The sequence below is a fragment of the Galeopterus variegatus genome, unplaced genomic scaffold, assembly GCF_000696425.1.
Source record: "Galeopterus variegatus unplaced genomic scaffold, G_variegatus-3.0.2 Scaffold2882, whole genome shotgun sequence".
Classification (NCBI taxonomy): domain Eukaryota; kingdom Metazoa; phylum Chordata; class Mammalia; order Dermoptera; family Cynocephalidae; genus Galeopterus; species Galeopterus variegatus.
In genome coordinates, this window is record NW_007728993.1 from 33,289 (window position 1) to 47,594 (window position 14,306).

Below are 14,306 nucleotides of genomic sequence, written 5' to 3' on the forward strand. Positions count from 1 at the left end.
CCTACAAGGCTGACAGGACTTGAACTATCTACATTTCACTATCTACACAGTGAAACTGAAGGGGCTCCATTCAATTCCCAGGGTCCCACTAGTCACAGATGAGGCCATTCAGTATTTAAACAAAGACACTGAGCACACACTATGTGCAGGTGTAGAAAGCTTGCAGAGAACTCAGAGGGAATAAAACAGTCACTGTCCTCACCAAGCTGATATTCTAGTGAGGAGGGAGAGACAGTCAAGAAATAAACAAGTAGTATTTCAAATGGAGATGGGTCTTCTGCAGGAAAATAAAGTAGGCAGAAGGAGAAAAGGAACAGGCAAAGCACTGGAGGGGGGTCTTCTAATTTATTGAAGATGACCAGGGAAATCCTCCATGTTGAGCAGAACCTGAAGGAAGTGAGAGAGCTGGTCATGTACATCTCCGGAGGACTATTGTTCCAGGGAGCAGAAACAGCCAGTGCAAAGGCCCTGGGGCAGCAGCCTCCTTGGCATGTTGATGAGATGGTGAGGAAGGCACTCTGGTTGGAGCACCTGGATGAGTAGGATGGGACGAGAAGCACAGGCAGGGAGCAGATTGTGTGGGGCAGAAGCATCGTGTCCCAAGCTTGGTTCTACCAAGAGGCTAAGCATGGGAAGCATTTGCTGGTGACAATTTCAGCAGAGGTGCTCTGACCCAAAGCAGATGTGGCCCCAGCATCTTAAATTCCCATGTTGTTTATCCAGAAAGTAGCAATGTCTCTCTTAATGAGCCTGGAGTGCATTCCAGCTTTTGGAGTTCTTTTTTGAAGCTGCATCTAAAATCTGCTTCCAAATGAATAAGTAAATAAATTGAAATAAAATAGAATTTTCTGGGCCGGCCCGTGGCTCACTCGGGAGAGTGCGGTGCTGATAACACCAAGGCCACGGGTTCAGATCCCACATAGGGATGGCCGGTTCGCTCGCTGGCTGAGCGCGGTGCTGACACCACCAAGTCAAAGGTTAAGATCCCCTTACCGGTCATCTTTTAAAAATAAATAAATAAATAAATAAATAAAATAATAATAATAAAATAAAATTTTCTAAAAAATAAAAGGAAGACACTTATGAACTGACAAGAATACTAAATCACAAACCAAGGACTATGATTTTTAATTTTATGCTTGTGATGTAAAATAAAAATAAAACAAACTCAGAGAGAAAGTCATTTCCATTATATGTCAAAGGGACAATGATCTAAGAACCTGGCTGTTCTTGGAAGAATGTTAATCAGATGCATAAGGTCTCGCCAGGAGCAAGCGTAGTGTTTTGATGTGGATCACCTACACACCCAAGGACATTTTCCTTTGATGTCAAGCAGCACCACTTCAGCTGGAACAATGAAATTATTTTTCTGTTCCTGGTAGTAACACTGTGCACAAAGCCAGTTTTCTGCACCCATCTCTTGAATGTTGTCTCCTCACTATCATGTGACAACACTGGACTTTACCATGATAAGCCCTGTGTTTCAGAGTAAACACAGGAAAGTTCCTTGCTTCTTCTGTCTGGGGCCAAACTGATGAGATCTGCCCCCAAAAGCAGTAGCACCTTTGGGTGGAACCAAAGTCCTCTCTAAATAACATGATTTAAGGTTACTTAAGGATATTTTACTTTTAGGAATTATCTAAGGTCTTCCCACTTGGAAAATGAGAAATAAGCTGCTTTCATCACCACTTTACACTATTTTCCCATGGCCAATAAAGTGTCCTATTTGCTTCTATGTAATACTACTCACATGTAGTATTTCTACTATCTGTGATTTCTTTTTTTTTTTTTAAAGATGACCGGTAAGGGGATCTTAACCCTTGACTTGGTGTTGTCAGCACCACGCTCACCCAGTGAGCAAACCGGCCGTCCCTACATGGGATCCGAACCCATGGCCTTGGTGTTATCAGCACCACACTCGAGGGCCGGCCCTGTAATTTCTTTTTTTTTATTCACTGTAATGTCATTCAACAATGTGCATCTCTGAAGCACATCCAGGCTCCAGAATGTTTCTGCTATGAGCTCCCAGAGGATAGTTCAGAGTCCTAATGACACAATACTGTAAAGGAAGCTAAAGTCATGGAAGGTGAGTTCACAGCCCCTCCAGGTTGCCCTGTGCAGGTGCCTCCCTCTGGTGGCCAGGACCATACTGCAGCTCCTCAAAGCATCAGACTTTTCTGTAAGGAAAGGGAGCCCATCAACCCATGTTTATTCTTACAAGCGGAACTACTTACCTGCTGTAAAGTGAAATCGCAGGGGCCAGTAGAAGGGAAATTGCAGGGATCCTTGTTCAAAACTCAGTAAATATTTCAAGACTGTGAAAGCAGAGTGTTAACCCTATCACATGCCCTTCTAAGTGACTGTGTGACTGCACAATTCGCCAGTTCATGAATCAGCCAGTTCTACCTGAGAGGGCAAACATTCCATGTAACTGTTCATCTTCCAAGTAAATTGCGTGTCCAACTTAAGCCACATAAAACCTACAGAGAAGCTGAAAGCTGAGTGTTCAGGATGCCAGTGGGAGAGTTTCCTGTTCTTTGAAAATCTCACATTTTGGGCTCTGAAAATTATGAATCTTAACATTTCCCTCAACCCTCCAACCCAACATTCATACCCACCCAAGTCTGGAAGAATAGCTCTTGACTTCACCCCATCAACTCTAGTTACTCTCCTAGAAACAGGGGGTTCAACCCCCCAGCCACAGTCCTCAGCCCTTTCCCTTTCTGACAAACTAGATCCTCTTAATCCCAAATGATGACAGACACCCAAAACCTCCCTCAAGCTTTACAATTTATTATCCCTCCCCTGCCTAGGACCTCATCCATCCAGGCCACCCCTCGTTTGCTGCCCACCTCTGGTGTCCACACTCCACCTGGTGACCAGCTCTCTCAAGGGCCCAACAAAATGCCCTAAGGCCAACATGGGAAGTCACAATGACAAGTGAGCTCAGGTGGTGGATCCTATTTCCCACTTCCTCTGTCCTCTGTGTGACTCTTTCAGAGAGACACACTAAGGTTGTGAAAGTGACAAAGGAAGCAAAGTGGTGAGGACACAAAGGTCCATCCTGAAGTGGATGTCCCCTCGCAGGTGCTGGACACACATGGGGCAGTGAGAGCCCAGCCCTCGCTCCCAACCCCTGTTTAGGGAGAGTGAGGTAATGAGGTCTGTTTGTGCACGAGAGGGCGCGCTCCCCACAGCCCTGACTTTTGAAGGAGTCCTTGCACCACACACACCATCCCAGTTCTACCACACAGTCTCTTTTTAATCTGTGATGTCCTCACTTCCACGTGAAGAGGAAATGGATGTGGAGATGGAAGCATGTTGACGGTTAGGGTCACTGCTGTGGCGAGCCCTGAGAGGTCACTTTCAAAACCTGCAGCTCAAGCTCGTAGGGTTTGGTCAGATCCCAGGGACAAAGCCAGGTGTAAGGCAACCTGGGACCCAAGATGGACCTGGGCAGTCAGGTTGTGTCCTGCTCTGGATGCCAAGTCAGAGGGAAAGAAGAAAATTGGAAGAGCACATTTGGAAGGTTTTAGCCAGATATGGAAGGAAAATGGAAGATTTTCAAGGAGAGACTGACCTCAACTCTGCTGAAACACAGGCTGGCGAGTTTTTAGATCTTTGGCAAGGAGAGCCTAGGATGCCTGAGTTTGCACATTGGTTTTGCCAAAGAAAAGTACACTTTTTTGTAAATTCATGACAGCAGATAGTTTAAAAAATTAGATCAAAGGCAGTCACTAAAATTAGGCTCCTAATGTCCCTCAGAGATTGGGAGATAGTGGGACCATGTGCCTAAAAGATTACACTTCAAAGCTTGGATTAGGGTTTTGGGCACTTGACACTATTTGGGACTAAGAGAATCTAGTTGAACGGGGGTGGAGGGGAGGTTGGAGGACTCCAGGGGGAGCCAAAGACACTGAGTAGGGGTCTAACCCACCTGTTATAGGGAGAGTGACCAAAGGTGGTGCAAACAATGAAATTTCCTTAATTTATGGGCAATGTAGTAAAGTCCAATTTGTATATTATTCAGTTTATATAAAACTATCAGTATTTATAGGAATATATATATATATTACTTTTCTGTTGTACCATCAGAACATAGCTCCTTAAAAGGATTTTACACCCTAATTTAGTAACACCATCTAGAGTAAGAAAAATGATATAAAACATACATAAGCCACTAGTCAACTTTACATCGGAACACCTCAAGGGGTTTGTTTTCTAAACACAGTTTTGAACCTTACCCACAACCTTGGGTACTACCTCCTAGTCCCTACCATGGTATAATCTCCCTCCCCTTCCCTGAATAACTCTGCACTTTGTGGCTTTCTAAGTCCTGGCATCTGCAATGGTCATGGTCTGAGCTGCCTCCTACAGGGGATGAGCTGCCAGGTGCACAGCAGTCCTGGAATAACACCTGCTGAGTCTGACCAGTTGCCTGTGAGGTGTGCATGAGCAGTTAATCTCAGGGCCTCACCACAGAGTCATGTCCCTCAAGGTTGGCCCCAGTGTCCTCCTTCATGTTACTGTACTTAAGTTGATACTTCCTGTGCCTCAGAGTCTTTTGTTTTCTCCGATGATCACAGTTTACCACTCAGAGCTGTTGATTAAAGGGAAACACTTTTCTGTGCCTCCTAGAAAAGGAAGCTTTGATAAAGATTAGGTCTTAATGCATAATCATTTGGTAATCTCAATGTTTATCTAGTATAAATGATATCTGTATAATAAATTTTCTATGTGCGCTGTATCAAGTTAACGTAAATTTGGTGTCTTTTAAAAACACAAATTCATTCTCCAATGTTCCTTGAACAAGAATTCCCAAAGGGGCTCATGCGTCAAAATCCAGGTGTCTGTCTGCAAACCCAGCTCCCTCCTCGGACTCTCTGGGGGAAGCTGTTGCCTGCCTTTTCCAGGTTCTGGAGATGTCCTGACTGCTCAGGTCACGGCTCAAGTCCCAGGCACCTTCCCTCCCTCATTCCCATGGTCACATCCCTCTTTCTCTTTCTGTAGCACAATCTCCCACTGTCCTTCTCTCTGTCCTTCTCATAGTAACACCTGAGATAACATGGAGACCCATCCAGGTAATCTTGAGATATTTTTCCATCTCCCCATCCTTAACTTCATCACTAATGTATAGTGTCCTTTGCCATGTAATGGAACATTCACAGGCTCCAGGGATTACACTCAAAATATCTCTGGGGACAATGATGCACCCTACCACATTGTTAAAAGAGATTCACAATGTTCTATCTCGTAAAAAGAGCTTTGAAAACATTATCCTGTTCCTGTCCTGTGGACTTGATCACGGTGAATCACTGTCCACATGGTTGGACCTCTTCATGCTCCCCCAGCCTATAGGAGGGTCCCTTTCCTTCCCAGCTCTTGGACATTTGCATCATCAGACCTCACACCTGACAGTCTGGCTGGGGAGAAGTGACATAGGAGTGAGAATGGGACAGGGCACAGGGCACACACTCACTGCCCAGAAGCATCCGTTCTGTGCAGGGCCTGCACAGGTCAGACTGGGGACTCCATGAGAGGCACCCACTCCAGGTCTGATGTCATTGCAGGGCCTGAAGCAAATGACACACTCATTATGTCTCCTGAAAATTCAGTTACTTCAATTATGGCTGAATTTGTAATTGACAATTAGACTACTAAAACAAAATTACTCTCTTATTCTTAATAAAGATATTTGTGAATGAATTATGATTTCCCACACCAAGACTTCTATTTTACAGAGATCATTACGAGGTGGATAATGTGTCTCTCAAAACCAGACATTGGGGGTGAAATTATTTTAATTTACATGGATTTCAAGAATATCCCATATACATATAATATTCAATTTATGTGCAGAATATGACAATGCTTTTTTTAGAAAAAGGAAGAAAGGCCATTCATGGAGTGGTGATGATGCTGGGTCATGAAGGAATATGATTTGTTAATTCCATGTTCCTAATGTGTAAAAAGAAAAGAACCCAAAATAAATGGAGTAATCATGTTAGCTTCTATCATATATCATATGGCCAGAGTCAAAAAAGTCCAGAGGGCCGGCCCATGGCTCACTTGGGAGAGTGTGTTGCTGATAACACCAAGGCCAAGGGTTCAGATCCCTATACAGGAATGGCCAGTTTGCTGACAACACCAAATCAAGGGTTAAGATCCCCTTACCAGTCATCTTTAAAAAAAAAAAAAAAAAAGCCCAGGCTTCTTGCACAAATCTTGACAGGTGTCTAAAGTCTGCCCAGAGCAGTCATAGTGTTTCAGTGTGGACCACCTACAACCCAGGACATTTTCACTTCGTGTCCTGCACCACCACTGCAGCAGCAAAAATGAAATTATCACGCTATTGCTGATAGTAACACTGTCAAAACCAGTTCCTTGCACTCTCCTCTTGAATGTTGTCCTCCTTTGTATTAGGTGATAACAGCGGACTTCGCCATGATAAGCCCTGTGTTTCTGAGTGTTCTGTTTCATAGCGGTCACAGGAAGGTTCCTCGCTTCTCCTGCCTGGAGTAAAACTGCTGAGATCTGTCCCAAAGAGCAGCAGCTCCTCTGGTGGGAAGCAAAATCCTTCCTAAACAACATACTTTAATACTTACTGATTTTTCACTTTTAGGCATTCTCTTCAGTTTTTTCTCTTGGAAAAAGAGGACTCAGCTGCTTTTATCCCCATTGCCTCAAAATACACACATCCTTGCCACTCCTGTGTTTCCCGTATTTTTCTAAGAGCAATATTTAGAGTGGACTTTATTGTTTCAATTTAATGCTATTCGCATTTGAGCCTAGTAGCTGTAATTTCTTCCCTTAATTGTGAATTCAACACTTTGCAACTCTTAAGCATAGGAAGGCTCTAGGACATTCCCGCTGTGAGCTTTGGGGTAGTTTAGAGACTTTACAATGCACAGATAGTGTAGAAGCCAAATCTCTTTATCTGGATTCACAGCTCCTTCATGTTATCGTGTGCTGGTGCCGTCCCCTGGTGGCTAAAGTACAAATTGCAGCTCTTGATAGGGTCAAGCCTTTTTCTTTTCAAAAGGGAACCTATCAGCCCACGGTCATTCCCGGGGTTAGAACCGACTATATAAATTGAGAAACCCACTGTGAAGAGATAAAGCAAGAATTTTTGTTCAGGGCCGGCCCGGTGGCTCACTCGGGAGAGTGCGGTGCTGATAACACCAAGGCCCCGGGTTCGGATCCCATATAGGGATGGCTGGTTCGCTCACTGGCTGAGCGTGGTGCTGACAACACCAAATCAAGGGTTAAGATCCCCTTACCGGTCATCTTTAAAAAAAAAAAAAAAAAAAAGAATTTTTGTTCAAAAATTATGAAGAATTTCTAGGTGACCAGAGCAGAGTATTAAACCAAATGATGGCCCCTGTCATCATGGGGCCCTGTGTGACTGCCCAGATCTCAAACCCAAGAAGATAGCTTGGCCCAGAAGGACATATGGACGCATTCATCATCCACATAAACTCCACGTCAAACTAAAGACATAAAAATCTGCAGAACTACAGCTAATGTCATCCTTCATGGTGACAAACTAGATCAGGAGCACAAGGATGTCCCCTCTCACTGCTCCTTTTCAATATTATACTGCAAATCCTAGCTAATGCAATAAGACAAGATAGGGAAATAAATGGTATAAAGAATGGAACAGAAGAAAAAAAGTCTTTATTCACAGATGATATGATTATCTATGCAGAAACCCCAAATGAGTTGACAAAGAACAAAAACAAAAACAGAAACAAGAAAACAAACAGAAAAACTCCTGGAATTAATAAGCAATTGTATCAAGGTTTTGAGATACGTGGTAAATATACAAAAGTCAATTGCTTTCACTTTTACCACCAATGAAAAATTAGAATTTGTGATTAAAAACACAATACCATTTACATTAGCACCCCAAAAATAAATATGTAGGTTCACATTCAACAATATTTATACAAGATCTGTATGAAGAAAGCTATAAAACTCTGATGAAAGAAATTCAAAAATAGTGAAATAAATGGAGTAATATTCCATATTCATGGATAGGAAGATTCAATATTGTTGAGATGTCAGTTCTTGCCAACTTTATCTATAGATTCAGTCCCAATTAAAATCCCAGCAAGTCCTTTTGTGGATATTGATAAAATGATTCTGAAGTTGCTCAAACTATTGAGTCCAACACAATGCAATATTTTTTTTTTTTACCAATATACTAAAAGTGTTACCATTTCTATGTGTAATTAATTTTTTTAACTATTGAGATGTTTTACATTCTTTTAATCATACTGGCCGTTGAAAATTGGCATGTATTTTACACTCAAATCACATCTCAATTCAGACTCTCCACGCTTCAAGTGCTCAATAGCCATGTGTGGCTAGTGGCTGACATACTGGACAGTTTTGATCTAAAACCTCCTATACAAGCAGCTCCATCATATTTTCAAAGATCCCCATCTCCCAGCAACACACTTGGGGCTCACCTGCCGATGCACCTGCAGCTTCTCTGCAAACCTCCCACATCCTGCACAAACACAGCCTCACGGCATCTGCAAACACACCCACAACTCACAGGCCAATGCCTAGATCTCATTGCACACATCTCCAGGAAAGCACTTGCTCAAGGAGTACCATTGATTCCAAACCTTATTTGACCTGCAGATCTCTCCTTTTCTTTGTATAAATTTGCATCTCATTTGTGTGTCCATCTAAAGTGCACTGGCAGAGCCTCATATAGTCATCTCAAAGTCAGGGAGGCCTGGGGCTGGAAAGGAGGCTCCCAAGGGTCCTTCCTCCTGCTTCCCCTGGGGCTCTTCATCATCTTCCTCTTCCTCACCACTCTCCTCCTCTTCCAGGATGGTGACAAGCTCATCCCGTAGCACCCCCATCTCCAGCCCCAGGCTGCACAGCTGGCCCAGCAGCTGGACATCCACACGGCGCAGGTTCCCCTGCAGGTAGGAATGGGGGGTCATGAGCATGTTACCCCAGAGGGCAAGGGGTCCCCCCAGGAGCTAGGTGAGAGCAGGTCCCAGCTCAAGTTGTGGCCCACAGCACCTGGGCAGGATCCTTACTGTGTCCCTGGACCGCAACGGCCCCCAGCTTCTCACAGTGTCTCTTCATCTCCACCTCTGTCTCTATCTCTCCACTTCATTGTCTCTCCCTCTCTCTCTGTCTTGGTCACTCTGTCTCTCTTGTTATCTATTTCTGTTTCCTTCTCCAGTTGTCCAGTTTGTCCCTATCTAACTGTTCCTATCTTTCAAAGTCCCTGTCTCTGTCTATTTCTGTTTCCCCATTTATCTGCCCCTGCCTTTGGCTGCTTCCTTCTCTCTCTTTCTCTCTCAGATTCAGTCTGAGTCTCTCTATATCTGTTCGGTCTCTCAGTCTCTGCTTTCCTTTCCACCTCTGTGTCTCTCTTTGTGGGTCTCTCTGTCTCTGTCTCTATTTCTCTATTCCTGCCTCTCAGTTTCTGTCTCTCAATCTCTCACCCTTTCTATTTTCATTCATTCTCCCTCCCTCCCTCTCTCTCTTGCTCCTGCAAACCCCTCACTCACCAGCTCCTCCCAGATCCACAGCAGACTCTCCCTGGTATTTCCAGGGCCTGCCGCTGGGGACATAAGGGTCTGGCCAGTGCTTTCCACTGGGGACACTCCCCTCAGGGCCCGGGGAGGGGGGCCCAGCTCCAGAAACACCAGTCCAGCCTGCCTCAGCTGCCTCCACAGCTCCATAGTCTCTGAGCAATGGCTTCCAGGAGCAGGAAGTAGCAAGGTCCAGGTTGACCCCCTCCCCTGGGGAGCTATGGGTGGGGGGAGTAAAGGTGAACAAGAGGCCAGGCAGAGGCATCCCAAAGTCCATTATTCAGTGAGAATCAGCTGACCTCATGTTTTTTTCTTCTTCTAAAGTTTAACCTCAACTCTGCTCACAAGGGTTCAACCACAGACTATACTGGGGAGGTCCAACTCCAACCCTCCCCGCCTCTGCTCAGGCCTGACCCTGATGGGTGCTCAGTTTGGTGCCCGTCCTCATCTGTGCTGCCCTCTCCCGGGTTCCTCCCACCACTCCAGCCTCTCCTCCTCAGCTTCCTTTGGTGGATTTTTCTCCATGTGACCTCTAGCTTGTCCATAGCTTGGTCCTTATCTGTACTCTTGGCTTGGGCCGTCCCAGGACTTACCCCCCAGTGAGCCTGAGGGCGGGGAATGGCTTTCAGGGGTGCCAAGAGGATGGCCCCCTCAGCTGGGGTGCCTCAGTGTCCAGGTTGCTGGCCTACAGCTAAGCAGCCAATTCTGCTGACCCTGGACTCGCCTACAGTTATTATCACTGTCAGCGTGGGCCCTGCCATGGAAAAGTCTGGGAAGCACTGCAGGCCGCCCTCTGCCTTGAACCCCTTTCAGGCCCAAGGTGTTGAAATTCCATGTATATGTTATTAGCTCCCAAGTCACAAACTCCAGTCCTGACCTTCCTCCTGAGCTCCAGACCCCTGCTCAGCAGCTCCACCTGGATGTCCTGCATGGCAAGGTGAACATGGTCACAACAGAACTCTCAGTTGAGACCTACCCCATTGGATTAATTTCCTGTTGCTACTCTAACACGTTGGCTTAAAACAACATATTCTCTACAGTTCTGAAGGTCAGAAGTCTAACGTGGGTGCACAGGGCTGCCTTCCTTCTGGAGCCTCTGGGGAGAACCCATTTCCTAGCCTTCTCCAGCTTCTAGAAGCCACCCACCTTCCTTGGTTCATACTTCTTTCTTGCATCGCTCTAACTATTTGAGCCCATCACGTCTCCTGACTCTGACCCTCTTGCCTCCCTCTGATAGGACCTTTGTGATTTACATTGGTCCCATGCAATTATCCATGATAATCTCCCCATCTAGTTCTCAACTTTATCACATCTGCAAAATCTCTTTTACCATATAAAGTCACATAGTCTCTGAAAGAAAGTGAGCCGAGATGCCAGGTACCGTTCAAGCTTTATTTTATTTATTTTTTTTTTCAAGCTTTATTAAAGAAAGAAATCTGCTGGGCTGTGCTCAGAGTGGCACAGGGCCCATGGCTGCCCTGAAAATGGTGGACAGCTCCAACAATGGGTTTGCGAGAGTTTATATTAGCTTTTGGGCGCAAAATGTAGTGGGGGTAGGAACCATTAGGTTGATGTAACTGGGTAGAGAACTGTGCCGATGCAGAAGCCTGAAAGTTGTTTCTAAGTCAGGAGGCTTGTCGTAAAGGGAAGGGGGGAGGGGAGGAGGTGGGCAGCGCCATTTTGTACTTGGGCTTGTCTACGATGGTGCTGGTTATGTTGCAGATCTACTAGTCTCAGTTTCCAGGGATTCACAGGACATGGATATCTTGGACAGGATTCAGCCTGTTACTGCTTCCCCAGTTTCCTAATCTCCGTAAGTGATACCACTATCCTTTTAGTTTCTCAAGCTCGACCTTGAAAACAGGTCCAGAATCTGAGCACTTTTCACTATTTCCACTTACCTGTTGCTGATCCTATCCCCATCCATCTCTTGCTTGGAATACTGCAGCAGCCTCTTTGCTGGACCCCTGCACCCACCCTGGCCCTCTAAGGTCCGTTCTTACCTAGCAGAAATGATCTTTACAAAATGTAGATCAGATTTTGACACTCCTGTCTTCCCATCGCAAATAGAATAGAACCCTACCAGGCCTGCAGTCAGCTTCCTTCCTACCTCTCTGACCCAGTCTCTTACCTGTCTCTGCAAGCTGATTCCCACTCAGGGCCTGTACACTAGCTGTTACCTCTGCCTGGAACACTTTCCCCCTGGATCTTTGAATGGGCTGTTTCCTTCTATCATTCACTTCCACTTTAATGTTACCTCTTTAAAGAGGCCTTTGCTGATGGCCCTATGCCAGTCACACCTACTATATTGCATATCTTTATCTGCTTCTTTTCAAACGTTATCTGAAATTATCTTGCTTATTCATTTGTTTCCTATCCTTCCTCTCTCTGCCTGGAATGCTGACTCCCTGAAAGAGAGGTTGGGTCTGTCCTGCTCACCACGGTAACCTCAGCACTCAGAATAGTGTCTGTTACCACTTGGTAGGTGCTCGGTAAATATTTGTGGAATAATTTAGTAAATTTCTACCCACAAGACTTCACAATGAACCTTCACGCTGAGATCTAGCCTTGAACTCCAAACTGAAGTTGAATACTTAACAATACTAGTCTTGAGATCTCACCTCAGCCTGAAGTCTAACCCTGACACCCACTCGACCTTTCCCTTGCAAGACCCGGTTTTTAAAAATGACCCGGGCTGGGCCGGCCCGTGGCCCACTCGGGAGAGTGTGGTGCTGATAACACCAAGGCCACGGGTTCGGATCCTATATAGGGATGGTTGGTTCGCTCACTGGCTGAGCGTGGTGCTGACAGCACCAAGCCAAGGGTTAAGATCCCCTTACTGGTCATCTTTAAAAAAAAAAAAAAAAAAAAAATGACCCGGGCTTGCCACTTTGCTCAGTTGGTTAGGCCGTGGCCTTGTAACACCAAGATCAAGGGCTCGGATCTCTGTACAGGCCAGACGCGAAAAACAACAACGAAAAATGACACGGCGAGTCTTCAACCACATCATTCCCTGTTTTAAAGAGGTAGCGAGTAAGAACTGGAGGAACAAGGAAGCTCGGGGAGACTACCACTGCAGTCAGAGCAAAGGAGGGTACTGTAACAGGAAGAACCGCCCACCCTCTCCTAGGGAAAGAGTCCCCTTCTAAGGCCCATAGACAGGGCGCTCCGAACAATCCTAAAACCCTAGAAAAAGTGCTTGCGCCTTTAAGAGGAGGGTTGGAAAGCGGAGGGGCGTGGCCACAGAAGAAGAAGTTTGCTACTGAACCAGGTGGGTTGAATAAGAAAAGACCGGCCCCTTCCGGTTACGTAACCCTCACAAGATGGCAGCGCCCAGAGCGGTAGGTGAACGGATCCCCTAGAACTCCCAAAATTGAAGTCCACGCTGCACCCTCTGCCTTTAGGGCTTCTGTCGGCGCCCAGGGGAGCAAAGAGCTGTGAGGGAGTAGGAGCACCTCTCGCTAAGCCTTACAATGGGAGTGTAGACTTGTGGCTACTGGGGGCCGGGAAGGATCCGTGGGGGCTGCAGGAGGGGGAGCTTTATCTAACTTTTTTTTGACAGCTGGTCGGTTTGGGGGCACGAACCTTTGACCTTAGTGTTATAACACCGCGCTTTAAGCAACTGAACAACCGCCCCGCCCGCGGAGGACCTTTAGAGAGCAAGAGTAGGCGGGGACTAGGCTGAGAGAAACCAATGGGGAAGGAGGAAGTGTGTGCCGAGGAAAGGAGCGCCTAGCCAATCAGAGGGAAGGATACGACCGCGCGCTCAGGGAGCCAATGGGAAGGCGAGGGTGGGACGTAGAGGGGAAGAGGATTTGTGAAGGGATTGGCCAAGAATCTGGGATTAGGTCCTAGGATAGAAGGCCAAAGGATAAATTTAAGGGAAATTCATGAGAGATTTAAGAATTTTGATGGAAAACCAGTTATGACTGGAGGAAAGGGGAGGGATCAAGAGGGTATTTGGGAGTTTCAAGGGAGGGACCTGGAGGAAATTAAGGGGAGAATTTTCGATACTCGCTAAGAGAATTTAGAATTAGGTAAAATCAAGGAATAAATTTAGAGTCCATTAAAGAAAGAGGTTGGGAGTTTTAAAATTTTCAGGTAAAATTAGGGTTTGGGCAAAATTATGGGGAGAATTTGTGGAAAAGAGGAGAATTTGGTTAAAGCAAAGAGAAATTTGGGCAGATTTAGAGGAGACTTTGGAAAGGAAATTGAAGAAAGAGTTTGGGGGCTTCTTCCCCTTTTTCTTCTTCTTTAGCCACCTCTCTTCATTTTCCTACGTTCCTCTTAAAGGTGTTGCATTTTTACTCTTCTCAGTTTAGGGATTACTCGGAGCGCCATCTCCATTGTAAATTATGGGTGGTTTGGGGGAAAAAATTAAGGTTATATTTGGGGGAAAGAAATGGATCATTCAGGAAGACCCCAGTGAGTATTGGGTGAAATTTAGGGGCTAATATGTGGGAAATTAAGAAGTCAGAAAATGGAGGTTTTGGGGGCCGGCCCGGTGGCGCACAGGATAGTGCGCCGCTTGGGAAGCGCGGCGGCGCTCCCGTCCGAGGGTTCGGATCCCACATACGGACCGGCTCCCGCTCACTGGCTGAGCGAGGCACGGGAGCAACGCCGAGGCTTGCGATCCCGTTGCCGGTCCCCGGTCCGGTACGGGGGCAACACTGAGGGTTGCGATCCGTTGCCGGACACGGAAAAAAGACAAAAAGACAAAAAAAAAAAAAAAAAAAAAAA

At 45.9% G+C, this 14,306-nt stretch overlaps 2 protein-coding genes across 2 annotated transcripts in view; one reads left to right on the forward strand and one right to left on the reverse strand.

Moving 5' to 3' along the window:
- Positions 1-8,720: 8,720 nt before the first annotated feature.
- Positions 8,721-9,716, reverse strand: ERICH4 (glutamate-rich 4). Its single transcript, XM_008583276.1, has 2 exons — positions 9,543-9,716; positions 8,721-8,939 (listed from the first exon to the last, which is right to left on the reverse strand). Exons 1-2 carry the CDS (start codon positions 9,714-9,716, stop codon positions 8,721-8,723), a joined length of 393 nt encoding a protein of 130 aa, XP_008581498.1.
- Positions 9,717-12,865: 3,149 nt separating this feature from the next.
- The window catches only part of ATP5SL (ATP5S-like), a 6,727-nt gene continuing 5,286 nt past the window's right edge, over positions 12,866-14,306 (forward strand). The window contains exon 1 of the mRNA XM_008583277.1: positions 12,866-12,907. Within this exon, the coding sequence (XP_008581499.1) occupies positions 12,890-12,907 (18 nt within the window). The 5' untranslated portion in view covers positions 12,866-12,889. The remainder of the gene's footprint in view (positions 12,908-14,306) is intronic.

Excerpts from the sequence above, each read along its gene's own strand:
- ERICH4 (XM_008583276.1), bottom strand. The coding sequence starts at position 9,716 with ATGGAGCTGTGGAGGCAGCTGAGGCAGGCTGGACTGGTGTTTCTGGAG. Across the intron at positions 8,940-9,542 it reads TGTGGATCTGGGAGGAGCTG|GGGAACCTGCGCCGTGTGGA; the intron begins GTGAGTGAGGGG and ends TCCTACCTGCAG.